The sequence below is a fragment of the Protopterus annectens genome, chromosome 1.part0 (assembly GCF_019279795.1).
Source record: "Protopterus annectens isolate FY-2018-M chromosome 1.part0, PAN1.0, whole genome shotgun sequence".
Lineage (NCBI taxonomy): Eukaryota > Metazoa > Chordata > Ceratodontiformes > Protopteridae > Protopterus > Protopterus annectens.
In genome coordinates, this window is record NC_056725.1 from 1871753866 (window position 1) to 1871781656 (window position 27791).

Here is a 27791-nt window from a genome sequence, read left to right on the forward strand (position 1 = left end):
TAGGGTCTGAACTCCCCCTAGCCAAAGCACCGAGAGGGAGGCTCGGAACAGAAGACCGATTCCAACCTTACCAGTCGGCGCTGACTGGAGAGCTTCGGCCTCTGGACACAACAGACAGCACTGAAAGTGTCGGAGCAGAACCCAGCTCCGAAGCAACCGTAAGTGGAGCTGGAGCCGAGGGTTCCACCAATGGCACCAAGCCCTCCGACTCAGACAGACCAGCTTGGCTTGGAGGAACAACCAAGGGTATAACGGGTTCCATAGGCTCCGGAACCGACTGGGTCGGAGCCAACAATTTAGGTAGAGCAAACAACTTCAGCAGTCTCAGCACCACCCTCTCCACATCTTCTTCCGAAAAGCTCCTGGAAGACATAGTCGAGGATTTTGATCTTGGTGGAGTGGGAGATTTCAACAGTACAGAGGCCGGTGAAGAAACCACAGGCCAGCTCCGAATAGCAGGTTCCATTAATTCAGTGGTCAGCTCCGACAAACTAGGAACCGACCCTGTCACCGCAATGTTGCTCTTAGTCGGCTCCGAATGCAGTGGTGCCAATGAGGCCGATTTTGCCACTTTAGGAGTTGACTCTGTGACACCAGCCGGTGCCGGAGAAGGTCTTTTTGAAGACTTGGAATTAGCAGATTTAGTGGACTGGAAGAAGAGGAAGAGCTACACAAGGCTTCCTCAAAGGCTGGCTTTAAAAGACCCTTTAGAATTAGCTTGTTCCTCCTCTCCTGCAACACTCTAGGGGAGAAGGTATGACAAAACAAGCAAGTTTCTTGCAAATGGATGGCCCCTAAGCAAGACACATAGACCGTGACCATCCGTCAATGACATTTTTTGGGAGCACTTCATGCATTTTTTGAAGCTCGAAGACTTGTGCTCCTTAACCTCTTTATATATGATACACAGACAAAAAACAGAGAAGAGAAGAGAAATAAAAGCAGGACTAGGTCCTCTAACTTAAACGGGCCTAGCCCTGAAGGAGGAAGAAACAACACGAGGACTAGGTCCTCCAACTAAAACGGCCTAGTCCAGGAAAATAACAGCTAGGTCTTCTAACTTAAACAGACCAGCAAGAAACTCACACACACAGAAAAACCTTACTCTGCAAAAGGATTACTAGAGTAAGCTGAAACTTCCAAACAGTGAACTCCACCCACTGTAAAAAAAAAAAAAAAAAAAACCACCAGCGGATAACCGCCAAAACCAAACTGCTCTATGAAACCGGAGACCAGAACAAACACTAGCGTTTACCAAAATAAACTATCAGCACTAACAATAAATCTATAAACTGGTACACAGGATATCACAAAAGAACACTAACAGGCCAAAGGCCAACGCTTGCACCAAGGGGCGACAAAGGAACTAACTACCTAAGAATTAGCAAACCTACGCTAACGAATACTAATGCTAATACAAATACTATTATACTACACTAATTATAAACGTTGAGCAAAATATTAAGCAATATATAAGCAAAAAATTTAACACTTAGCCAGAGCCAAGAGAAGCACAACCGAATTCGTCAATGTGGCAAACGAGATCTGGGGTTTGTACTGGTGCACTATGGGATACCTGCTTAGCCACGAGCCAACCGGAAGTCTTCGAGTTTATAAATCGGCCAAGTCGGAGCAGAGGATCATCTCCGAACCCATACGTAAAAATGAAGGTGAGATTGGACTACGCAACATCTGAAAATGTGAGGAAGCAACAGAAAAAAACAGAAATTTCCTGCAGAAGGGATGAATGGAAACATGAAAGCAGGTATCCTTGATATCCAAGGAGGTCAGGAAAGCCTGAGAAAGGATAAGAGGAAATCAAGTTTGTAGAGATAGCATACGAAAGAAGGTGTTGAGATGAGAAAGGCCCAGAATGGATCTCCAAGGGCCATCTTTACTGGGTACCAGAAACATCCTGGAATAGAAACTTCTTCCTCTTTGGGGCAGTGGAACTTCTTGGATAGTTCCCTGGGATTTCAACTCCTGAAAAACCACTGGAAAGAACTGAAGTTGTTCTCATGGTGGTTGAGGAATTCCCATGAAGGCAAGCAAAGATTTCTAGACTATGAAGTACCTTTGCGGAAAATGGAAAGGACTCAAGACTCATCAGTTATGTGTTTCCAGGCTGGAAGGGAGAGTTGCTGAGAAAGGAGTGTGTGGGAGAGGCATGGGTGGTAGTCACAGACTTCCTGGATTGTCAGGAAAGGGCTTACCTCTGGAAGGAGTGCAAAATTGCTTCCTAACAAAAGCAGTCTTAACAGGATAGTTCCTTTGAAATTTAGGAACTGAAAACACAAAAATGTGCCTTAAATCCTGTAACTCCTTACCTTTCTCCTGCAGAGACAAATTAGCTGCAGTAGTCTCAAACAAGGCATTATTTATCTAAAGGGGCATCCATAATCTTAGCCTTAAAGTAATCAGGTAAGCCTCAACCAGGACTATCAAGCAGCAGTGCTGGAAGATGCTTCAGCTGCATCGTAGCTGCATTTAATGGAATGACAGGCCACCTGAGAAGCTGCCCCTAGAGTAGAACAGAGCTGAGACTTAACTTCAGAATCTGGAATGTCACAGAGAAGCTGAGTGTCCTGAGAAAAAAGGGCCAAAGTGTTCTTAGTAATATGGGTTTGGTACTTACTAGTACGGAAAGCCAGGAGAGCTGAGGTGTACACCTTTTTCCACAACCTTTCCATAATTCTACTCTCCTTATCAGAAAGCAGCAGTGAAGAGGATGGCAGAAGTCTGGATGGTTTATCAGTAGCCACAGAAACCATAACTGGATCTGCAAAAGGGCATTTATAAAGGAATTTACAGTCCTCTGAAACTTTATACAACCTATCTGGTCTTTCAGGGGCAGAAGGCTGAGAGTCAGGAGAATTTGATGCAGAAGAGAAACCATTAAGAAAAGCTAGTAAAACAGGAGGCACAGCAGATGGTGAGTTACAGTCCCTATGAAGAAAATCATAGTATCTTTTCTGCACCTCAGACATTTGCCAGCAGACCTATGTAAAATATTCCCTCATCACTGTAATAGTCTCCCCAAATGTAATATCCTCACTAGGAGGCTCACTGCCTTTAGATTTCTTCCTCAGGGAAAGCATAGTCCAAGGGAGATGTGATCTGTGCAGAATAGGCCAAGGATTCATCCTCTGAGGAATCCTCTGCCCTGGGTTTAAAGACAACTGCTAGATCCACCAGTGAAGTTTCTTCTTGAGACAAGGAAAGAGAGGAACTACAAATCCCAGGGGATGCGCATGCTGAAGCCAAAATGAAATGAGAAACCACTGAAACTTTCTCATGTGGAGTTTAGCCACAGTGAGCATAGGGATGATGGATACTATGAACGCCAGAGCTCTCAGAAATTCCCTGGCTATTAAAGAGGCCAAAGAAAGAAGAGTTTGAAAGAAGGAAATGAGTGCACCCCAGAAAAAAACATGGTCTTGACAAGTCATCAGAAAAGACTTTTTGACGTTTACTGTAAACCCCAGGCTTTGCAGAACAGAAATGGCAGTGGGATGATTTTGCAACAGGATCTCTGGACAGAATGCCTAAAACAGAAGGTCGTCCAAGTATGGAAATACTTGGATCTCCAGAATCCTGTAAAAGGCAATCACAGGAGTGAAGCATTTGGTGAATACCCTTGAGGCAGTAGAAGGCCAAGGGGCAAAGCAGAGAACTGAAAATGCCAGGAAGCAACAGTGAAACATAAAAACTTCCTGAAAAGGGGATGGATCGGGATATGGAGATAAGCATTCTTGCGATCCAGAGACACCATACAAGCCTGAGGAAGCAACAGAGGGAACCAAGTCTGAAAGTACAACATTCGAAAGGAGGGCAACCTTCAGAAAAATGTTTAGATGAGAGAGGTCTAGAATTAGACTCCGAGTAACCTCTTTTCTGGGTACTAGAAAAGTACAGTTTTGTACCTACCATAAATGTAGATGTCTGAGAGGTATGCATCTGCAGTCCTAACATATGGGTTGTCCTGCCTCAGGCAGCCCTTCGGTCGGCCGGATTCCAAAGTCTGGGTCTGGCCTCGGCTGATGTCGCACTTCACCCGACGTCATAGCTGCTGTCAATTGGGTATAAAGGCATCAGCCGACGCCATTTTCCTCAGTGTTTCTTGCCCCAGATGTCAGGTGCCCTCTAGGAAGGCTAAATTTGGATAAATGCAAATGATTCCAAACAGTAGAGAGCAAACAAAAATAAACATGTATATACATATATACAAACAAATACACCATAATAGATTCCCCCAGCCAGCTACAAGATGGGCAAATACCCTAGGAATACCACAGAGGGGAAGGAGGGTGGGTAATCCTGACTGCAGATGCATACCTCTCGGACATCTACATTTATGGTAGGTACAAAACTGTACTATGTCCGTCAAGGATGCATCTGCAGTCCTAACATATGGGTAGAATACCATAGCCAAACTGGGGGAGGAGGTACTAAGGTGATTATAGTGTAGTTAAGATCCCTTGCAAAACAGCAGTTGCAAAACCTGCCCGGGATCTGGAGTATAAAGGTAGATTATAATGCTTGGCAAATGTATGCACGGAGCTCCAAGTAGCAGCCTCTAAAATGTCTTTGGTAGCCACTCCTCGTAAGAAAGCTGTAGTAGTGGCTGTAGCCCTTGTGGAGTGAGGTCTGATGTTTTCTGGAGTTGTCTTTCCATGAAAAGAGTAGCAAAATCTAATGCAATTTCCTATCCATTTTGAGATTGTCTGTTTTGAAATTGCTTTTCCTTCCATTCCTGTTGCATATGCTACCAGAAGCTGGTCAGTTTTTCTATTGTTCCTGGTTCTGTCCAGATAGTAGCGCAATTGCCTGTGCACATCCAAGGTATGTAGTAGTCTTTCCCCCCTGTTCTGTGGGTTGGGGAAGAATGTTGGTAGGTGGATTGCTTGATTCAATGATACCCTGGAGACCACCTTTGGCATAAAAGTAGGGTTAGTTCTCAAGGACACTCTATCCTGATGGAAGATAAGGAAAGGCTGTACTGCCATTAAAGCCTGTAATTCAGAAACCCTTCTAGCTGTATAAGTTTTCCTTGTTGAGGGTCGGCGAGCCTCCTGGATAATGTCTTTAACCCTCTGAGATAAATCTGGATTATTTTGTTTTATGTAATATTCCAAGCAGCTAGCTGCAGAGTTTTCAAGTTTGGATGCAGGATCTTGAAGTTGTTCTGCGTTAGCAGTAAAGGAACTAGAGGTAGAGGCCATGCGTGTGCCCGAGACATACTCCTCAGTAGCGGGTACCAATGCTGCCTCGGCCAGTCTGGAGCTATCAGGATGATCCTTGGGTGATCCTCTTTGATCTTCAGTAGCACCTTGTGCATCAAAGGAAGAGGTGGGAATGCATATGCTGTCAGGTTTTCCCACCTGAAGGATAGGGAGTCCACCTTCCAAGCAAGAGGGTGGTATGTCCTTGTGCAGAATTTCCTCAATTGGTGGTTGTGTGGGGATGCGAACAGGTCTATTTCTGGTAGCCCCCATTTCTTTGTTATGGTTTTGAAGATGTCTGGATGCAGCATCCATTCGTGGGCATCTGTGGTAGTTCTGCTTAAGGTGTCTGCTAATATATTTTCTTTTCCTGGCACAAATACGGCCTGGAGCTGAATGTTTAGGTTCAGGGCCACACTCCACAGGTCCATTGCCATTCAGCATAGGGGATATGAGTGTGTGCCTCCCTGTTTGTTGATATACCACATGACTGTGGTGTTGTCCGTCCTTATCAGCAAATGACCCTGTTGAAGAAACGGTCTGAATGTCTGAATTGCCTGTTTCACTGCCAGCATCTCTTTTTGATTTATGTGTAGGTTCAGCTGGTCTTGTGTCCATAGGCCTTGTATACACTTGTCCACCATGTGTGCCCCCCATCCGAGGTCTGAGGCGTCTGTGGTGATAGTCTGACTTGGGTGAGGTTTGTGGAAAGGTAGTCCTCTGTTCAACTGACAGGCCTGAGCCCACCACATGAATTCTTGCTTCAGGCATGGAATTATTGGAATTTGGGTTTATAGGCTGTGCTTGTGCTGAGACCATAAATTCCTTAGGTACCATTGCAACTTCCTCATATGTAGTCTGGCATGTGGAACCAATATTATGCAGGATGCCATGTAACCCAGGGCTTGCAGGACTTTTCTTGCTGTAAGCTGGTTCTGCGTTGTTAATGCCATGAAATAGAGTGGTAGTTGCTTTTGCTTTTCTGCTGTGAGAAATGCCATTTGATTTGATGTGTCCAGTTCTGCACCCAAGAATGTTATCCTTTGGGATGGTACCAGCCTTGACTTTTTATGTTGACTGTGTATCCCAGGGATTGCAGTAGGTGAATAACCTTTTCCAAATCTTTTGTTAATTTGATCTTGCTGTCCTCTTGTATCAGGCAGTCATCCAGGTATGGATAAATTTGAATTCCCTGAAGCCTGCAATGAGCAATTACTGATGCCAGGCATTTCGTGAATACTCTGGGCGCAGTAGATAAGTCAAAGGGCAATGCTGAGAATTGATAATGCTCTGATCCTGCAAGAAATCTGAGGTATCTTCTGCAAACTGGTCGTATAGGGACGTGCAGGTATGCCTCCTTGAGATCTAGAGTCACCAGCCAAGACTCCTTGCCCAGCATGGGAAGAAGTTGCTGTAGAGTCAGCATTTTGAATTTTGGAACAATGAGATATGTGTTCAGAGCGGACACGTCGAGAATAGGTCTCCATTGGTTTTCTTTTCTTGGTACCAGGAAAAGTCTGGAGTAAAATCCTTGTCCTTGTTCCATAGACGGTACCTTTTCTATAGCTCTCATCCTTAAGTGGTTGATTTGTTCTAGAGCGTTTGTTTTTTGGTTTGGTGGCAGGTTTGGCATTCCTCTCTTTCTTGGCAGAGTATGGAAGTGGAACCTGTAGCCTTTGTCTATTGTCTGTAAAATCCATTTGTCTCCTGTAATGTAATGCCAGTTTACTGAAAATAAGGCTAGCTTTCCGCCTAAGGGTGCTTCCAGTTGTTCCCTGGTAGGCGGTATCAGAGCCAAGTCATTGTGACTGTCCTGTGGAAGTGGTAGTAGCTGGATCTGTGGCAGTACTTCTCTGGTTGTTAGGCTGCCACTGACGTCCCCTGTAGGCACCTCTGGATTGACCTCTTCCTCTTGAGCGCCTATTTCTGCCTCTCTGTGCTCTGGAGGTGTCTGGAAAGGACCAGTTCTTCGAAGGCCAATTTCTACTAAGGAGGCTGGACCTGTAAGAAATCCTTGACTGTTTGGACAGATTTTGCTTTTTCTTCCACCTTCTTTAACACTTGCTGTGCAGGGGAGCCAAACAAACTTTGTTTCTCCATGGGAGCATCTAGGAGCTTGGACTTCACATGGTCTGGTAAGGATTGCTCTTTTAACCATGCATGCCTTCTGATCACTGTACCAGTCATAGCTGATCTAAAGGAAGCCTCCAGTGCATCATAGCCGTATTTTAAGGAGTGGTTACTGACCTGTTGAGTGTTATGTACCAAATCCTGAAGTGACTTACGGTCTATAGGATCAGGAGAAGACAGTTTTTTATTTAGCTGATCTAACAGAAATTCCTGATACTGAATCATGTGAAATTGACAGTTTAAGGCCCTAGCCGAAAGAGTAGCAGAGGTGTAAACTTTTTTACCCCATCTCTCTAATGCTCTAGATTCTCTTTCAGAGGGGAGGGAGGTTTTGGCAGCTGCTACAGCTTTGGGGCCCTGTGAAACAGTTTCAGGATCTGCCATAGGAGCCTTATACAAGTGATAGTGTGTGTCCGGGACCCTGTAGTATCTGTCGGGCTTAGCATGGGCTGGGGGAAGAGAGTCAGGGGCAGTACAAGCATCATTAAATGCATCATCTACAACTGTTAGTACTGGAGGAATGGCTAAAGGCCTATGCTGTGGTAAATGTAAAAAGGTCCTTAGCCTTTTCCTTGAATCTGAAAAATCCTGGCCCTGCCATTGAAATTGCTCTCTCATAGCATGTAAGGTTTCCCCAAATGAAAATTCCTCAGGAGGAGAGGCAGAAGGAATGGATTCTTCTGCATCAGAGTCCTCATATGGAGAATAAGGGCCTTCTGGAGGGTTTGAGTTTTCTGAATCATCAGAGGAATAATCTGTAGAAACTGGCTCAGGGGGCTCTGCTCTAGGCCTCTTCTCTGGAGGGGGATGAGAGGCCCTGTCACGGCGAGGTTGGGATCCCCTGATCAAAGAAATGAGATCTTCTGCCAGGCTGAGCATTTGTGAGCTAGAGGTAGGCCTGTGTGAGGGAGTTTTAGTAGGCAAGGCCTTAGAAGATTTAGCTGCTTTTGCCCTGGAAAAAGCCTTGATAGACATAGATGCAGGGGGCCTAGCAGCTCCATGTGCAGGAGTCGCTGTGTCTAAAGGAATAGTATCTGATAAATCCTGAGAACCTGCAACTGCAGGTGGAATTTCAGTAGCAGATTCAGCCATGCTGTGTGAGGCCTCGGCTGTAATAGGCATGCTTTCGGCCGAAGAAAGAACCGTGGACTCGGTTTCAGCCGAAACAGAGACACTCACGGTTGGCTTAACTGTGGTTTCAGCCGAAACCGCGGACCGTGAGTGTCGGTCCTTTTCCTTACGCTTTTTAGCTAATTGTGAAGTCGGAATCTCCGACGGCATGGTGTAAGCAAAAGCGGGGCCGAAAAACTCCTCTGCAAACTCCGACCGACGCCTAAGTGTCCGTCGGTTGAAAGAAGCACAGGCTAAACAAGCTGCTACGTCGTGGTCTGGGCCTAAGCAAGGAAGGCAGTAAGAGTGGAAATCCTTATGAGGTATTTGTTTCCCACAAGTTAAACAATTATTTACTTTTTCTGACATCGGCTGAGGCAAGAAAGAGTCCCCAACGGGGTACTTAGCTTTTTAGAAGTCTTCGGTAGTAGTAATCTCTGGTTCTGACCGACCGGCACTTGCGAACAGCTTCTGCTTCGGGCACCGCGCGGCAAGAAAGACTGAGGAAAATGGCGTTGGCTGATGCCTTTATACCCAATTGACAGCAGCTATGACGTCGGGTGAAGTGCGACATCAGCCGAGGCCAGACCCAGACTTTGGAATCCGGCCGACCGAAGGGCTGCCTGAGGCAGGACAACCCATATGTTAGGACTGCAGATGCATCCTTGAAGGACATCATCCTGGAGTAAAACCCTCTCCCCTTTGGGACACAGGCACTTCTTCTATAGTACAGAGTCAAAAGGTCTGGAAGCATCACTGGAAAGGAGGAGAGTTGTCACTGAGGGGGATGAAGAACATAAAAGGGGGAAGGGAATTCCAAACCATGAAAGACCCCTGCTGAATAATGGGCAGGACCCCAGGAATCCAGAGTAATCTGCAGCCAAACAGAAAGAGTGAGAAAGGTGGAGAGAAAGATGAAAGTGGTTGGGAAGAATAGGACAGCCAGACAGTACTTGGTTAATCTGGAAAAAAGAGAGACTTTTGGGGAACAAAAGTCTGAGCAGCGTTAGCAGGAGCAGCCCGCTTGCCACCCTTTTTACCCTTACGGGGAGGGCAAAACTGCCTGCGAACAAAGACTGGGCCTATTGAGGTAGCTTCTCTGAAATTTAGTCACAGGAGAAACAAACCCATTTAAGTTCCTGTAAATCCTCGTCCTTATCCTTGAACATAGCAGCTTCACCAAAAAAGTGTTTATTATCAACAAGAGATATTCATCACCTTAGCCTTAATATCATCAAGCAAAAGTTGAAGCCGAAGCCAAGAATATCTCATTGTTACTGACCAAAAAGCAGCAGTCCTAAAAGAAGCATCTGCTGCATTGTAGCTACACTTGGTGGAATGACGAGCCACCTGGGAGGAAGTCCATAACAGGGAAAGGGCATAAGTTTTACCTTCAGAATATGGAAGATCACAAATAACCTGACAGACCTGGGATAGGAGAGTCAACAAATACCTGGACATATGGGTCTGATAAAAGCCCTAAAAGCCAAGGTACCAGAGGTATAAACTTTCTTGCCTAATGCTTCCATGGACCTGCTAGGTTTATCAGAGGGCAGTAACTTGGGAAAAGGAAGCAACTGAAAGGGCTTGTCAGAAGCTACAGACATCATAGAGGGGTCAGCAGAAGGACATGTGTACATAAATTTAGTCCTCAAGCAATATATAGAATCTACCAGGCTTTGTGGGAGCAGGGGGCTGAGAGTCTGCAGCCTTAGAAACACTGGAAAATGCATCCAACAAGGTAGCCAAAACAGGAGGCACAGAAGGTGGTTTAGGAGAATCCATTTGCAGCAACTCATATCTTCTATAAAGCTCAGAAACCTGAGCAAAATCCCATTTAAAGAACTCCATCATCTTGGAGCTCATATTCCCAAAAGAAATATCTTCAAAGGGAGAATGAGGATCAGTAGATTCCTCTTCCTCTGATCCATAGTCCAAAGGAGAGGGAATTTGTGAAAAGTAGCAAAGGATTCCTCATCTGAATCCAGTTCCCTGGGTCTTTTTAATGGAGTAGAAGACCGGGGGGAGGGGGGGGCTGCAGAAATTCCCTGAAGAGGTTTCAATGCCATCAAAGCACAAAAACAAGCCCAGAGTGAAGGCCTGACGTTCACACTGGGGATACTTAGGAGCAAGAGTACTGTTTATTCTTTTGTTTTTTCTTCAATGGAATACTGGCTGGTTCTTTCCCTTTATGAGGATTTCAAGCATGTTTTGCCCTCAAGACCTAGTTTTGTAAGGAAAAGGGGTGTCAACTTCAAGGAGATGTTTGAGAAGAAACCAAAGGTCAAGAGGAAGGTCAAGCAACCACGGGTGGGGACTTAGAGGTGTGGTGCTTGTAGTCAATGTCATACTATCTTAAATGATACATTTCTATACATTCCATCTAGGAGGTTTAAAATTCAACCACAGGGCTATTATACATGTGGCACAAAAGGGGTGGTATACTTAGGGTTCTGCACCACATGTACTAGTTTTTACGTAGGAAAGACGGAAAGGGAGCTCCGAAAGCGTATCTATGAGCATCTTTATGATATAACTAAAAGGAAAGAATCGAATGCCTTTTTTAAGCATTCTCTTAGCTGTCCAAACATCAACTTAAAGTTTACAGTTCTTGAACAAGTTGATTTGGACGCTAGGGGTGGTGACTGGGAATCTACCCTAGAATATCGAGAACTTATTTGGCAATTAAAGCTAGACGCAGGGAGACCTCCCGGTTTAAATGGCACTATCAGTATTAAATCTGTGCTGAAACTAAGGAGAGCAAGATTATAGTTTCCCATATCCATTGTTCATGATTATTGTATTTAATTTTTGGAAACGGATACAAGTTATGCGCATATTTTCTGACTATTGCTTTAAGGGATATTGTTATTAAGTAATGTTTTAGTACTTAGGGAATTTGTATATACAATTAATAAGAGCCCTTAAAATACTGAAACCAGCATAAAACAGTTAGTGTTTTGGTATAACTGCAAGTTATGTTTACGAATATTGAATTTAATAGGGAAGTTATGTTTTTAAGTACCGTTTCTATTGGATTGTCCTTCACTGAACTCAAGCACTTTAGAACTACTTAATGTGTATATCTGGGTTACTCATTATGTTACTGTGCTGAATTTTATTTTAAATTGCCCCAGGTCTATTATGACAATAGTTACCTGGTACATAGAATATGTTTTTATTTTTTATTCTTTATTTTTAAAAAGTAATTGAATTTTATGTTGTTTTAAACAAGAACTTATGAACAAAAGAGAACAAGTTCACTTTAAACCATTAATTAACAGCAAGGTTTTCCAATTAATGGAAAGGCTGTTAAAGTATATAAGCTATCTGTTAAAACACAGTGTCATTACTTGAAAAAGCTCAGAATTTTCTGAGCGAAAGTGCTTGTGTTACTGTTCATCTAGAATAAAGAATTCGACTTCTACTAATCACTCGTTGGCTGTTCTGCTTCTTGGTCTGGATTTTTGTTACTTGGTTTGGTTACATTTCCTGCTTTTTGGAATATATAGAATCTACCAGGCTTCGTGGGAGCAGGGGGCTGAGAGTCTGCAGCCTTAGAAACACTGGAAAATGCATCCAACAAGGTAGCCAAAACAGGAGCCACAGAAGGTGGTTTAGGAGAATCCATTTGCAGCAACTCATATCTTATATAAAGCTCAGAAACCTAAGCAAAATCCCATTTAAAGAATTCCATCATCTTGGAGCTCATATCCCCAAAAGAAATCTCTTCAAAGGGAGAATGAGGATCAGTAGATTCCTCTTCCTCTGATCCATAGTCCAAAGGAGAGGGAATTTGTGAAAAGTAGCAAAGGATTCCTCATCTGAATCCAGTTCCCTGGGTCTTTTTAATGTAGTAGAGGACCGGGGGGGGGGGGGGGGGACAGAAATTCCCTGAAGAGGTTTCAATGCCATCAAAGCACAAAAACAAGCCCAGAGTGAAGGCTTGATGTTCACACTGGGGATACTTAGGAGCAAGAGTAATGTTTATTCTTTTGCTTTTTCTTCAATGGAATGTCCGTCTTATAACATCTGGAAGGCTCTAACACAGGATGGCATTCAACAGTGGTAGTAGGGACTTCTCTGACTAATATTTGAGGAACACCTGTAGACCACTTGGAGATCATCAGCCGTGGTTTCCCCTGAACATCCAAAATGGACATCTGCAATGCCTCCTTGGACGTGCATAAAGTGGGGTCTCCATCATCTAACCCAGTCACGGCAGTGGAATCCAAAGAATGCTGGGCGAACTTCCAGGCATTCACTCGTTTCAGGAGATGTCCAGTGGAGGCTGAACAGTAGAAGATTCCGGCAAAGGCTTTTTTGGCTGCCTTCTTTGCTAACGGCTGTCCCTCAGAGCGGGAAGTTCCCTCCATCATGTCTTTCACAAGAAGCATAAGACAATGATTTTCAAGATTAAAAAAACACCAAAGAAGAGAGTCTACTATGAAGGGTTTCAGGTACAAAGATCTGACAGAGAGAACAGGACATATGGCAATGTGAGGCGCCAAGGCAAAACAGACACTGTTGCGGCAGTCTTTATGGAGAATCTGTCTCCCACACTGGCATTTACCCTTTTTGAATGACATGAAACCCCACAAGCAACAATAAAAAAAAGATAAGTAAAAAAAAAAAAAAAAAAAAAAAAGTACCCCAATGGGGCACTTATCTACAACGGCTTGGTGAACCAGCAACGGAACAGGCATTCAGACTGATTATCAAGAGATGGCTTTTGGACTGGTGGCAAAGTAGTTCTGAGGACGGTACGCTGCCCAACATGTGGGTTCAGCAGGGATGTTTTGATCAAGATTCTGACAGTAGAAACTGATGGACAGTGGTCACTAAAGATGGAGGGCTCTGACAGGTGAGACAGATGGATTTTGGTTGTTACTACTCAGTCTAGCAGATAGTGGAAAGAAGATTTTACTTTATGACAAGTAGATGTTGCTCCAGCTGAATGAGATTCAGATGGCAAAGAATTCTGAGATGCCATTTTGGAGTAGGGCAAGTACCTCAAGTCCCATAATCAAGAGCTTTTTGAATTTGTCTGATGAGTAGTTTAGGAGGTCTTCAGTGAAAAAACTTCCCACAGGAATGCTTTATAAACCTTTAGGGATGCCAGGGAGAATTAATTTAATCCCTGATAAAAGTTAGAAACCATAGCTATGTGAACTTCACAAATGGGTTAGGTGTATTCCTGGAATGGAAATATATACCAGGAAATGTAATACTGCAGAGCTGGGAGTTGCCCATATAGAACATTTCCTCTTTTTACCAAGTCTTTCTATTGGAAAGTTTGAGATGCTGTGAGGATATGAACAACTGTAGTAGGATAATGAGAGATCTTGGACATTGAGAAGTGGAAAAATGATGCACTTAGTTTTAGGGAGTGTAGGTTTGGGTAAGGCTTCCCAACCAGGTGGGTAGATCTTTCAGATGTCGTCACTCCAGCAGATGATGCCAAATTAAGTGGAGCCAAATCTGTCTGGGACAAAATGGGGCTGGCTCTGGGGTGCATCCATTCTGCTATCTTCCACATCATTAGCTTTTATATGAATGCTGCTGTTCAAACTGGGGCTGTTCAGCATTTCTATATATTTTTTCTGCTAGATCACTACAAAATCTTATGTTCATCAGGTTACCAGGAAGTAAAGGTGGCTGACAAACTTCCCAAAGTGATCCAGAGTCCAGGACTCATTCCTGGGGAGGGGAGATGAAATCGAAGGTCTCTTCCTTTAGAAGGCTCTTTTATGAGGACTGCAGCTACAATAAGTGAGCCAAAGGTACCTTGCTCCAGTGTTGTCTGTCCTTTGGCAACTAAGGGATTTTGTGCAGCTTCCAAGGGACAGACTCTGCCACATCAGACAATTGCCAGGCCCTGCAGTCCTCTATAGTACCAAAGAAACCATTCAGTGTGCAGGGGAAACCACTTATGAAGGTTAGCTGGGTGGGTCACGGAATGAAAAAAAGTCTACTGCACAACTTTCTCTTCAGGACATGCAGAGTCTGTGAGCATACGTTTTATGTGGGGTTATCAGGAAGGGAACTTAGTACTGTAGGAGAGGTACTCTGGGGAGGATTAAAAGTGCTTCTCTCTTGCATCTCCCTTTCCTGAGTACAATCAGAAAGAATTCATCTTAATGGAATGAGGAGGAAATCAAGACCACATGCTGACCTGTCTCTGTGGTGGCTTTTCATTCCTGTCTCTTTGGGGTAAAAGTATAGAGCTAAAACCTCAAACTGGCAGGTATCATTGGGTGGTGCTGAGATTACTGGTGGCTCCTCCACATAATTTTCAAAAGCTACAAAATGGCTCTACATCTATTACCCTTTCTTGGTTGTTGTCATCGGGGGGCATGTCACCAGGACTGGCACTGCATCTGAAGGCCTCAACACTGAGGGGGTCAGTGCAAAGGGGCCATGTATCACTCCTGGTACAAAAGTCATCAATGCTAAGAAAGTGTCTTGTATCCAGGCCTAGAATGACAACACTCACAACAGTGCCAAGCAGTCACTGTTATCATTAGTGCTGATGGCGAAAATCAAGTACCTTGACTCTAGTATCAGCAATGACAACACTGGCACAAAAGTCACAGACAAGCAGGAGAATGTTTGCATCAACGCAGCTTAAGTTCAAAGGTTCTTACTGAGCTTACTGCCAAGACAACCATCAAAATGCTCAGATACATTGTCTAATACTGGCGGGAGACTAGCAATATCCCCCATTAGGTAGACTTTGTCCATATACCCCTTGTGTAAATTTATCACCCACCTAGTCAATGGACTAGTTTTAAAGGCTGACAGGCTGTCCTTGCCTACTAAGCAGAGTAATTCCCTATTTAAGAAATGGAGGATACATTGGGTTAGGTACCCATCATGTCATTTGATGTTGCTAATGTGGTAGTACAGATTTAGGCCTTTAGAACAGGTGTTTTCTTTATCATTGGTTCGATTTGTAGTTGAAGAATTCCAAATAGTGCTATGTATATCACAGCACAGCACAGAAGGCTAAGAAGAGATCACCACTCAGGTGTTTGCATGACAAGGAGTACAGGGACAGTACTTGCCTTTTTGATGAAGAATCATTGAGGTTTCTCAAGCTGGTTTAGGTGAGTAACAAGGTACATACACAGAAGGGTACATTACATTCAATAATGGATGAATCAATTGTGACTGTAAATTCTTTGCAGTTTGAGGAGATGGCATAGTGTGATAAGGTATGCAAAGTAGAAGGATTTTCCAGCAACTAGAGAAATCTAAATCCCTGATGACTGCATCATATTTAAGTGGAATATTATTTTTACGGTAAGCAGTAGTGACACTACATATACCAAAGGAAATTTCTCTGCATTTCCTGGTGTAAGTTAGTGATTAATACACTAAGCATGTGTGTGATCCAGTCTTGCTAAAGAATTTGAGTACCAGAATGGAAACTGATAATCCCCCCGTTTACAGTCAGCAGCAAACTTGGGTTAGCCACAGTCCCTTGATATGTGCTTTTATGTCAGAGATATGCATAGAGCACTGTGGGACACCACCGGTGATATTTTATTTATTTATTTAACATTTGCTGACAGTGAAAGTCTGACTAGGACAGAGCTTATTTTACCTGTGAAGACTCTCCGAAGTGCAGTCCATACAAGACCTTAGCAAGCATGAGGAAGTAATGCTGTTTTCACATGTGACACTTCAGTAGATGACCGAGAACTGTCAGCAGCAGTATGAAACCATGACTACACCTTACGCATAGAAAGCTGTGACACGTTTGAAAGTCAAGACGCATGATAAGCCTACATGTATGAATACTGTTACAAAGGTCTTCCCTAAAATAAATCTGCTTACTGCACTTTCAGAGTGCTTTGTAAGTAGTTTAACTCCAACAAAACTAAAAAAAAAAAAAACTCTAGCTCCAACGGGTTATCAACAGTCAAGTTCAGATACACTAATACAGCCAGTGTAGTCATTCTGAAGGGACAGAACAAAACACTTCTACATGATATGGTTTGTGATCAAGATATTAGGATTAATGAGTGACAACAGTATTACAGACAAGATTGTCGCAATGATGCCATTCCTTCATTTGCTATAAATAGTTCTGGACAACTGAGTTCTTTAGACATGGATCTTGTTGCAACTTTTAGATTTTCTTTAATATTTTTACTTTCCCCACTCAGCAGCCAAAAGAAATGTTTCCAACAATCACCTATAATCCCGCTTTGCTCCCACTAGAGATGAACGATAAGTAGTGAACTTCGGCTCCACCACAATGAAAGGAGAGCATTTTTTTTTGCACCTGTGGGCATCTCAAGACTCTTTCCCACTACTTGAACAGAAGTCTGAAGACAAGTAGTTTGTGGCAGGTTAGTGTGTGTGTGTGTGTGTGTGTGTGTGTGTGTGTGTGTGTGTGTGTGTGTGTGTGTGTGTGTGTACCCACATCATAATACCCCTTTCCAACTCTCATTTTATTTAATCTAGCTGCCTGCTAATACGCTCTGCATACAGCAAAGTAAACTTCTCACCCACTCCCTGGAAAATGGGAACATGGTAACTGTTGCTCACCCCAACACCTGACCATCACCCTCCTCCATGAATCACTAATCAAACCTGGATCACAGCTGGAACTCACTCTTCAGTGTTTCTGGACCAACCACAACTACATTTTCAATTACTGCCAAGACGAGAGTACCCTTTCTTCACTCTTGACAACCCTTTTCTATATAACTAGAGTGAAGTTTTTCCAGTTAATATTTAAAGATAGAAAGGCAGTAATTATGCTACAGCACCCTTCCCCACAAAACAGATATTTAAATTATGCTTAAAATCATTTACCACACCACAATGTGGTGACTTGACAACCTTACAATAAGTTACTAACATATTCAACAGCTTTACAATTTACTAGATCTTAAAAAAACATACATTACAAGATGAATTATAAATGATTATCCATATTTAAAAATGTCACGTTTACAGAAGTACAATATACTTTAAGTAGCTGTATGAACAAATACATTCTTACCTAAACCAATGATTGCTTTTGTCTGTACTTCCTCTTCTGAATGTTTTGTAAAATAAAGCAGCAGTTCAAGTACCTTCTCTTTGATATCAACCTATACGGATAAAATAAGGATTTACTGTGCATACAAAATGAGAATTTTGCTATTAAAATGTTAAATTTATGAAATCAGACCACAGGTCTGGCAAAGTAATGCGCTCACATACAATTCCTAATAGAAAAATCAACACTTAAGTTTTGCAACAGGGCATCACTTTTGATGGAAGCAGTGCAGACAAGTCTTACATATTTAACCTGTACCAACAAAGCTGCGCAATACCAAACCACTACTGACCATAAATGTTCTGGCAATTAAGACACAATTCACACACAACTGTTCTATAATCAAATGCCAAAATCTTTCAACTAAAGCTGCCACAACTGCATTCTTAAGAAAGGTTAAAACTGGTGTATAGGTCTTGAGTTTGTTCATCCTCTGAGGCAGGGTATGGAGGGTGGAGAAGCCCTAACTGCACCATGCAAGAGCCAAACAGATAGAGCTTTCACAGCCAGAATGCCACGGACAAGTTTACATCCCTGCCAATGCATATCCTTCTGTGCATCTATTGTAGGAGGGCATGCTGACTCTAACGGCCAAAGGGTCTGGCATCATGAAACCAGAATGGGACCAGCAGTGCTTTAGAACAGATGCCAAATGTCCTCAGGTTTGGGAAAGTACAGTTTTCTCGTTACTCACCATAAATGTAGATGTTGAGTGTATTCACTACTACTGTTATAGTGTATTCAATATTACAGTAATGACCTGCATTTGAAGACCAAGGCTGGCCTATTATACCGGAGACTGATCCCTTCATCCAGGCCTGGTGGATGTCTAACAACTCCTGTCCAACATCAGCAACATAAAGGGCTGTCAGTCGACACTATTTATTACACCTTTCTTGCTTCCAAATTGGGGTCCCACTCTACATGCTGCTGGCAGGGATCACAACCTGCCTACCACTGTCCCCAAGGAAAAGGAGCAAGATAACTGGGGCTGGGAGAAGGAACCTAACAGGGAGGTAGAAGGGTATCCAACCCAATCAGGATAGGCATGTAAAGAGGGGATGGAGGAAACATAGTTACTACAAGTGAAGACATTTGAACATCTACACTGACAGTAAATAGATATACAACCATGTAATATTTCACTGTGCTTCACTGTTGCAGTAATGACTTTTTAGAAGATTCCCAGAGCTAGACAGAAAGGAGCGGCTGGACAGAAGGCTACGCAGAGAGATAAGCCCCCTGCAGAACACCAGAGGAGAAATGTGCTCGAGCCCTACAAATGCAGGTATACTGTAAAGTTTTGGAAAGGTGAGCACTGAGGACCAGATGGCTACCTCCAGGACTGAGCGAGTAGGCAGTTCTCTCAGGAAGGTGATAGTTGCTGCTGCTGGAAGTGTGTGCGTCCTGATACTGTCAGGCATCTAATTCCCATGGTGTTAGCGGCAGAAAGCAAAGCAGTTAGAAATCCACTTTGAAATAGTTTGTTTGATGACAGCGTTCCCTCCTTACTTTCTTTAAAAACTAAAAACAGCTGTTCAGATTTTCTATGATTCCTTTGTTTTGTGGAAGTAAGATCTGAGTTGCCGGTGCACATTCAGGGAATGCAGGGCTTTCTCCTTTATGCAGAGAGTTAGAAAAGACAGGCAAGTGAATGGATTGGTTTAGAGAGATCTCAAACTACTTTTGACATAAAGGATTCTTATGCAAAGAAACTCTATTCTTATGGAAGGTAATGAAGTTGTCCCTACATATGCAGACTTGCATCTCAAATTCTTCTGGCTTGTGTAGTGGCCACTGGCAGGAAATTTTTCCAGGAGGTAAACCTGTGCTCAGTGGAGACAGCAGGCTCAAGGGAAGGATTAGAGCAAGTTTCTCTAACACAAGTGTAGGTCCCAGGAGGGAGCAAGGGTCCTCCCTGGGTGTCTCAAAGTGACTGATATCCCTGAGGAATTGCTTCATGCTATGGTCTGAAAACAATGGTGGGCACACAAGTAGACAAGGCTGAAACAGTAGAGGCATTTATCAATGGAAGGAAAAGACCGGCCTTTTGAGTAAGGTTCGGTAAAGTAAGAGAAGACTATGGCAAATCTGGCTTGTAAAAGGCTGCACCCTTTCGTCATACACCAGTGAGAGAACTTTATAACCATTTGGAAATGTATGATTTGTTGGTGCTCAGTCTCCTTGCTAAAAAGGTTTCTGGAGGGTATGAAAATCACATTGTCTACTCTGCCAGTTTCAAAGGCACCATGTTGGAGTGTGTAGTGACTTCACTGTTTGTGGTTAGGAGATCCATCTCTTGTGGCAGCACCCAAGGTTTCTCCCTGGTCATGCTATGGTGCACTGAGAACAGGTGCTGCCTTGGCCAAAATGGTGCTATCAGGATCACCCTCAGCCCATCCTCCCTGATCACTTGAAGTATTCAAGGAATGAGGGGAAGACGTGGGAAGGCTTACAGAAACTCACCTGTCAAAGGAAAGAGAAAGCATCTGTCTTAAGTATCTACCACAGATCTGTTCAGTGTCTGACAAAATATCTTCTACTCCTTTTAGGTACTGTGTCACGAGGTACAGTGCAGTACCTCAAAGCAGCATGCCCAGGCACAAAAGGTAGGACAGAGTACCCCCCCATTTACTGACGGACCACATTGCTGTGGCACTTCCTATCCTCACCTCCATTTTTTTTCTGAAGGCTACAGTAGCTTCATGCAAACCCGATAAACAAAGTAGAAATAATAAACAATTTATTTACTTCAAACTGTGTGCGCCTTCATAAATGTGTTATCCCACCGGCCTTGCACCATCATTACCCTGGCATGATCTGACGGCATAAGTAGTGAGCACTTGGGACCCAACCTAAACTCTGGAGGTGAAGAAGCCTGGGTTCAGGAAGCAGGTTTCTAACAACTACAGGAGCTACTTCCTGATAATAGGAGAGAACAGAAACCTGGAACTGCAAGGACTGGTGGTACTGGCAATGACAGAACACCTTCCCAATTTGTGTGTATGTGACTATAATATGCAACTTTCTCCAAAACAATTCGAACTTTCTTTGTGTATCTGCCACCTTTCTCATTTAACATTTATATATTTAATGTAGTACTTAACCTTTTTAACCTGGATTTGCATACCAATTTTCCACCCACCACGGAATCCATTCATTCTTTTGGCATGTGTACAGGCTTGAAGCCTTCCATTTACCTATTGATTTACTGCAAAATTCTCTGCTACCCCACAATCTACACTCCTATCTGTGTATTTGTTCCCACGTCATTAAATTTTTTTCCTATCATTAACTGATCCCTATACATAAATCCCCTACAAATCTTCAAACTTCTGGAAATTTCTGTTGCTGAAAAGTTCTCCTTATTGCTACTTTTCGTCTGGATCCAACTCACACAGCTAAGCCATTGCATCTCTTTTAGTGAGCTTATCAACTTTAAAGGTTCTATCCATCAGTGACTATTTGGTCTTTTTCCTATTCACCATTCTGTACCTTAATAAACTAAATGCCCCACTGATCCTTCACAAACGTATTAAGATGGCTTTCTATCTAGAGTGATGATTGCGGTCCACTACCTCCTGTAACAGTTTAAACTACGCAGTATGTTTCAAAATCAAGGGCTCCCAACACTCCTGCTTATGTTGGCAAAGTTATGTTTCATATCACCCAAGGCTTTTTGGTCTAGCCATATACATTTTTGTAGTGTTTAATCAGTTTATTTAATAAAGAAAAAAAAACTCATCTGACAGAGGGAGAGACAGGCCCTGAGATACACTACCAGTGGCAGAACAAAACACTGGAATGACTGAATTTTCTGTTATACCTAGACAAACATTCTTCCGTTTTTCCATATAAGATCTTGTACTTTACTTAAAATAGTCCATAGTGTTAAGGACAAACACCCTTACAATAAGTCTTTAATTCAGGCTTAAGTAACAAGCTTGTTGGAGATGCTCACAAACAGGGTACTTTTCACATAATCTATCACAGGTGAATAATCTTTTTGGTTTAGTATTGCTTGCGTTTATCTTAAGTCAAGCAATTTTAAGATAATGACAACGTTCCTGAAATATTACTTCAAAATCCCCTTCAGGTCTTCAGATAATGAAGAACGAAGTCTCCATAAACTGTGAACTTGTGAGTAAATGCCTCCAGTTCATAACCCTTTACTTACATCTGCATCAGCCTGCTTGCCAAAGGTTCAATATAAACCACAAATAAGAAAGGGGAGGAAAGACACCTCTGTGTGTTGTCTCTAAATTACCTGAAAACTTATGGAAAGTCTGTTTGTACTACATTTTCTCAGCAGAAACGGATATAGGAAAGACTATTTCATACAACCATTTCTCATGAATGCTTGCTGCTCTTAGTACTTCATATGTCAGTACTATCAAACTGTTATCAAATGTTTTTTGACAAATCAGACTTACAAGCAACTTTTGTTTGGTTTTGTTTTGATATTCTACCAACATACTGCTTGTTTTTACGAAGTTACTATGGGTGGTTCTAGCTTATAAAAAGTCCCTCTGTTACAGATCAGTAAATGAGATAAAGGTATAAGTTAATCATTTGGCAAGCAGTGCTGCAGTAAATAAATGGTATTCATGATTAAGTGCAATTACTGTCTTTTATGATCCAAACTTTTGAAGGATCCTTGCCTGGTTTGTGAGCAACTGCTATGATGGCATATTTCCATGTTTTTGGAGTTTTGCCAGTTACCAACGCATATTTAGCTAGTTTAGTCAAGCCATTAATACATCTGAGTTTAAATATTCTATATGTTTCTAATGGTAAATCATCCAGCCTGTATGTTTTATACCAGTGTTGACTCCTTAATTGTTTTCCACCTCATCTTCTGTTACTTGACATTATTTCAGGGAACAGATCCCTCTCTCAAAATCCTCAACACATCTCACTCTTGCAAGAAAACCACTGTTCTTAGAATAATTACTGGATATAGAACACCAGAACCTATCTCCCCCTTCGACAAGGTACTCTGTCTTTCCCAGTTTCACCAGACATTTTGAGGATGGAAATCGCAGCAGGAAAATTCCTCAGGATTCTGGGGTACAGGTAAATGGCATCTTGCATACTGATGGCCCCTACAGCGAGACTCAATATGAGAAAGTCACCATGGTACCGCAAAAAGATTATGCCAGCACTCCAAGTTTTTGAAACCCCCATACCCATTTTGCCTTGTATGAAGATCTTCTCTTGATAGAATAAAACAGTATACCTCAGCTAGCTGAGGTACCTTCCCAGCTAGCCAAGGGAACTCAGACTATCACCACTGATTCCTCAGACACTGCATGGGGCAAAAATATGCCAACAACAAGGAGAAGATTTGAAGACTAAGAGTATCTCAAACAACTCTAGTTTCTCTGGGTCTGGTGGCCCAGTGCAAGCAGAGAAGTGCTTCAGCAGTTTCTGGTCATACAGTCTGATTTGGCCAAGGCCTTTGGAACAATCTCTATTGCAAGTACCCAAATCAGTCTTTTGCAGTTGCTCCCAAACCAACATATCTGACATGCCCCCTAAGACTGAGGGCCCTTTAGCTTTGCATGCTTGTACTATGATTTTTTAGAAGGTGGGGTCTGCATAATCCTACTACACAAGGAGGCTACCAGTAATGGCACTGATGTTTCATTCGCTAATGACCAAAGCCTTCTAGGGTGGCTGTTCCCCGAGTCAAGAAGCACAAAGCACCAAATCCCGAAGTGTAACCTGCTGGTTTGGCTTTTCCTGTGCCAGGCAGTGCCCCTTCCCATGCCACCTTCCAGTCTTCTACTGACTGGAATCCTGCATGCCTCAGTCAGACAGAGATTCTTCTGGTAACTGGGGCCTTTTCAAAAAAGTGAGGGTTGGGCCCTTAACAAGAGATTAACTTCCATGACTAAGAGGGTCAGATACAGTAAACTCAAGCCTCAGACTTTGACACCACACCACAAACACCCAATCCACTGCTTCTCTAGCACAGGATTTTTTCCCCCCTTTGGAGATGCACTTCACAGGATGATGGAGGTTCACCAGTGAGAAACTAAAGACGCTCTCAAGCACAGCAGAGCACATGCTTGTATGGGCTTGTCTAACCTTAGACTTTCAGCTGTTACTCCAGTGCTAGTTTCGAGGAAGATTTACTTAATGCATACTTGCAGCCTGATTCCTTCCCCCTGCCTCAAGAAAGTCTAGTCATTTCTACAGACTCATCAGGGATTCACATAACTACCTTTGCAGGAAACCTTTGACTGAGAAAGATGTGGTATATCTCTGGATCCCAGCAAGGGAGCAACCTTTGCTCCAACCAGGAATCATTCTCTCAATGACAAGGTGACCACAGCATTTAACAGACTTGGGAAAAATATACACCTCTGCTACGTTTTTCCTTCACTGCCTTAAAATGATACTCCCACAAGCTTTCGAACTAGCAGTATGTGCTGGAGAAGATGAGGGCTAAGGCTGAGGAGATTCAAAACAAGGATATGAAGTAAGAGATGCTGGACCTGTGTGAACTCTATTTCTGGGTTGCCAAGCACTCAAACAAATATTGCATGATGTTGTGGGCACATTATGCAGGGCAGCGGCTGCATGGTCTGTAATACGGAGACATGCCTGGCTGTGTATTGTAAGCCTGGCAAAGAATGTAAAGACAGGATCTCAAATGCCCCCATGACTAAGGATCTCTTATTTTGGCATCTTGCTCAGGAACACTGCAAAAAACAGAAAAAAAGAGAAAGACTACCTAGTTTGTAAAACAGCTCTTTCAGATCCAAATTCCTACTTACAGTAGGAATTTCCCAGAAAAATCTAACCCCGTAACCCTAAATTAGACAATTTTATGCTTGGCAAAGGGAAAAATGGAAATCTTAGGAAAGAATTAGCAATCTACACCAAAAGACAAGCCTTGAGATCACCAGGGCTGAGCCACTCAGAGGGCTCAGCCATGGCTAAGTCAGGCTGTTCCTCCTATTCACCTTTCCCCACCAACTCTGTTGCCCCCTCAGAAAAAGGTGGATGGTGCTTGTCCTTTGTAAGGAATTGGGAAGGAATTACCCAAGACCAGCAGATGTTAATCATCACACAAACAATTACAAATATAATTCCACGGCATTATAAAATTCAGTGGCATTCCACCAGCCTCCAAACAGCAAATGTATTTATAACTGTAGCGATTCAACAAGTGACGCTGACACAGTCGGTGGTAATAGAAAGGGTTCCTCTATGGGACAAAGGGCAAAGTTTCTTTTTAAGACTTATCCTATTACTAAGAAAAAAGGGTCCATGAAGACCCATCCTACATGTTCCTTATCTTAACAAATTCCTCAGTGTTTTAAAATTCAAAATGTTTACCCTCTAAAGCTTATAACCACTGCTTCCTTCCAATGCACTCATGGTCATACTACATGTGAAGGATGCCTACCTTTATATTCCCATTGTCTGGAAGCACAGAAAATTCCTCAAAGTTGCAGCAGGGGTGGGGTCATTTCAAGTAACATCCTTACCCTTTGGCTTGTCAACTGCACCTACAGTATTTAACAAGTTGTCTTGTGCCAGTGATGGAGTACGGCAGGTGCATCCAAATTTAACCCTAACTGGACAACTGCCTGATCCAGCAGACAGCAGGATGTTCTCGTCTCGTACTCACATAAAGAAAGGGAAGACAACTGGCCTACAAATATGTAGGTTCTTTTGTTCTAAATCTGAGGTACATGAACATGGACACCTCTAATTTCCAGTTTGTTTTTTCAAATCTAGTGAAAACCTGGGTCAACTAAAAAAGTCTTGGGATTAAACCTTGGTTGCATCAAGGAGCCACAAGGCCTAGACAAGCTAGCAGGCACTGGTTTGTGCTTTGGTACTTTAGGATTTGGTTGCACTGGGGCAGGACCAAGCTTGGTGGCCTCAGCTGATGAGTAGGCCACCCAACACTAGGTTTTTGGAAATCTCCATCTAAACAAGCTCAAAGAAGCTGCAAAGGGATTCTAGCCCCCCCCCCCCCCCATGACTACGGAGGTGCTGGGTGAAGGGGATGTTAGAAGGGCCTCTGTTACAGGTACAGCAGTCAGTCTGGAAGGGCATGCATAAAACTGATTGTGTAGTAGCCTATAAAATGGTTCTGGGTCAGAGACTTCAGCTGAAACAGACTGAGGACTGGGGCTGCAAATGCGCCTCTGACCTTGATGTTGCCCTGTAGTGGACTGTCCCTGTGGTGAATCTGGCGCAGAGTAGACAACCAACCACGTTGTGCTCTGGGCCTAGGGAATACAAATAAACATCTGTGTTTGGAATTTGTTTTCAACAAACTAAACAACTGCGACTTTTACTACACCTTTACCTGAAAACTATCTTACTACCAGGCATAAAAACAAGGAAAAATAAAAGATAACGCAAAAAATGTTCCACACTGGGAACTTAATCTGAGACTCTGGAAACAAGCTAACATGCCAGAATGACACTGCTGATGCTGCATGCAATAATCATGAAATGAGGCTAGAAAGATCTGAAGATGTTATCCAATACTGTGCTCACACCTCTGACATTCTGATGTCCCACACCAGGAGGGAATCATCTGAGGCCAGGAAGATGAAGGCACAAGCTCTAAGTCAAGACAGCTGTTGAATTCCTGTAGGCAAGAATCTCAGAACTGATGACTACAACAATGAATATTATATGCTGACCAAATAAAAGTTACAAACTAATTAATAAAATGATGCTGCATGGAAAATGAATTGGGTAAATCAATATAAATGTAGACAGCAAAGAGCATGTAACAAAATAAAATATATGCATTGAAAGAACACCAACAAGAGATGTAGTTAGTAACGTAGATAAAAAAATATAGAAAAAGTATAAACAGAAGACAAATCAAACAAAAAAATCAGTTTATAGTCAGCAAGATAGAAAATAGATTAAACAGAATGATTATATAGTTACTCACTCAAGCACTGGAGTATGAATCCAGAAAAAAAACTCAAATGGGAGTATTCTACAAACCTGCCACAAAACACTGTGGTGACAAACTCTTGTTCTGATCCTAGACTGCACATTCCACTTACTGTGCTTAGAAAAGATGTATACAAAAGTGCAACTGCCGGTCTCAAACCCCAAAGCTGAAACGTTCTTGTAGAATACTACTACTCTGGCAGAATAGGTTCTCACTAACACCTCAGGGATTCCCACTGCTGTAACATCAAAAAGTGAAACAAACAGCTATTTTGATAAAATTTGCTTGGAAACTGTTTTTCTCTTGCTTACAGGTATGAAGGGCATACACAATAATGACCTATTTTGTCCTGTTTCTTCAATTTGCACTACACAACACAACTCAACTGCTTTTGATGACCATCAATTAATGCACTATCCCCCTTCCCCCTTTGTGGTGAGAGTTGGGATACAAGACATGAAAGTTAAGAGTTTCTCAGACAATTTTTTGCCATGAAAAAGGTGTCGATTCTATGACTCACTCTGTCCTTAAGGAAGGCCATGTAAGACTGTACACAAGGGCAAGCAACTCAAGTATTTTTCATATGACATAACAGCCACAATGAATAAGGTTTTCCAAAACAAAAACCTAACTGTCACTGAACAGCTTGGCTCAAAGGAGGCCACAGATATTTTTTCCGTTAATAAATTAATGGTCTATAACAGTAGCATTTGTTTTCTGAGGATTTCAGAAACTACTTTATCACAGAGCAGGAAAACATGGGAGAGTTCACAGGAAAAAGAAAAAGAAATGGGAATGGCTTAAAGGTACACCCTGGTGAATGCACTAGAAAGGCCCCTAAAAAAGCTCTCCTGGACAAAAGGAGGACCTCATGCTTTCTAGCTTCTGTGGGCATAATTTATTTAATAAAAAGTTATGTACTCACCATAACGTTCCATCTGAGTAGGTGACTTCATTTGGATGCAACCTGTGGGAATCGGATCCAACATCGGATCCGAGCCGGCAGTTCAAAAGCTTTAGGATCCAAGCTCCTAGCTCCTCCCTCTACCCATAATCCCCTGCCAAGCCCTGACTGACCTCAGATTGAGTTTGCCCTGTGAATACTAGTATAACAGACTCCTGGGAAACCAGGACTCATATTGCTATGCAAGGTCAGGGGGATGGAGGGGGGGATGGTTGCATCCAAATGAAGTCACTTACTCAGATGGAACGTTATGGTGAGTACATAACTTCTTAATCTGAAGTAGGCAGACTTCATTTGTCTGCAACCTGTGGGACAGAGTCCCCAGCTACCTGAATCTTAGGCCGTCATGGAAGGATTTTCCAG

General features: G+C 42.8%; 2 protein-coding genes across 3 annotated transcripts in view; one reads left to right on the forward strand and one right to left on the reverse strand.

The window, feature by feature from the left end:
- Window positions 1-27791, reverse strand: part of NIPBL (NIPBL cohesin loading factor) — a 4951262-nt gene that overhangs the window by 1045518 nt on the left and 3877953 nt on the right. The window contains exon 37 of the mRNA XM_044076429.1: window positions 17482-17572. Within this exon, the coding sequence (XP_043932364.1) occupies window positions 17482-17572 (91 nt within the window). The remainder of the gene's footprint in view (window positions 1-17481; window positions 17573-27791) is intronic.
- IST1 (IST1 factor associated with ESCRT-III) overlaps window positions 1-27791 on the forward strand; it is a 1439276-nt gene that overhangs the window by 364029 nt on the left and 1047456 nt on the right. The gene's annotated exons all lie outside the window — the stretch shown is intronic.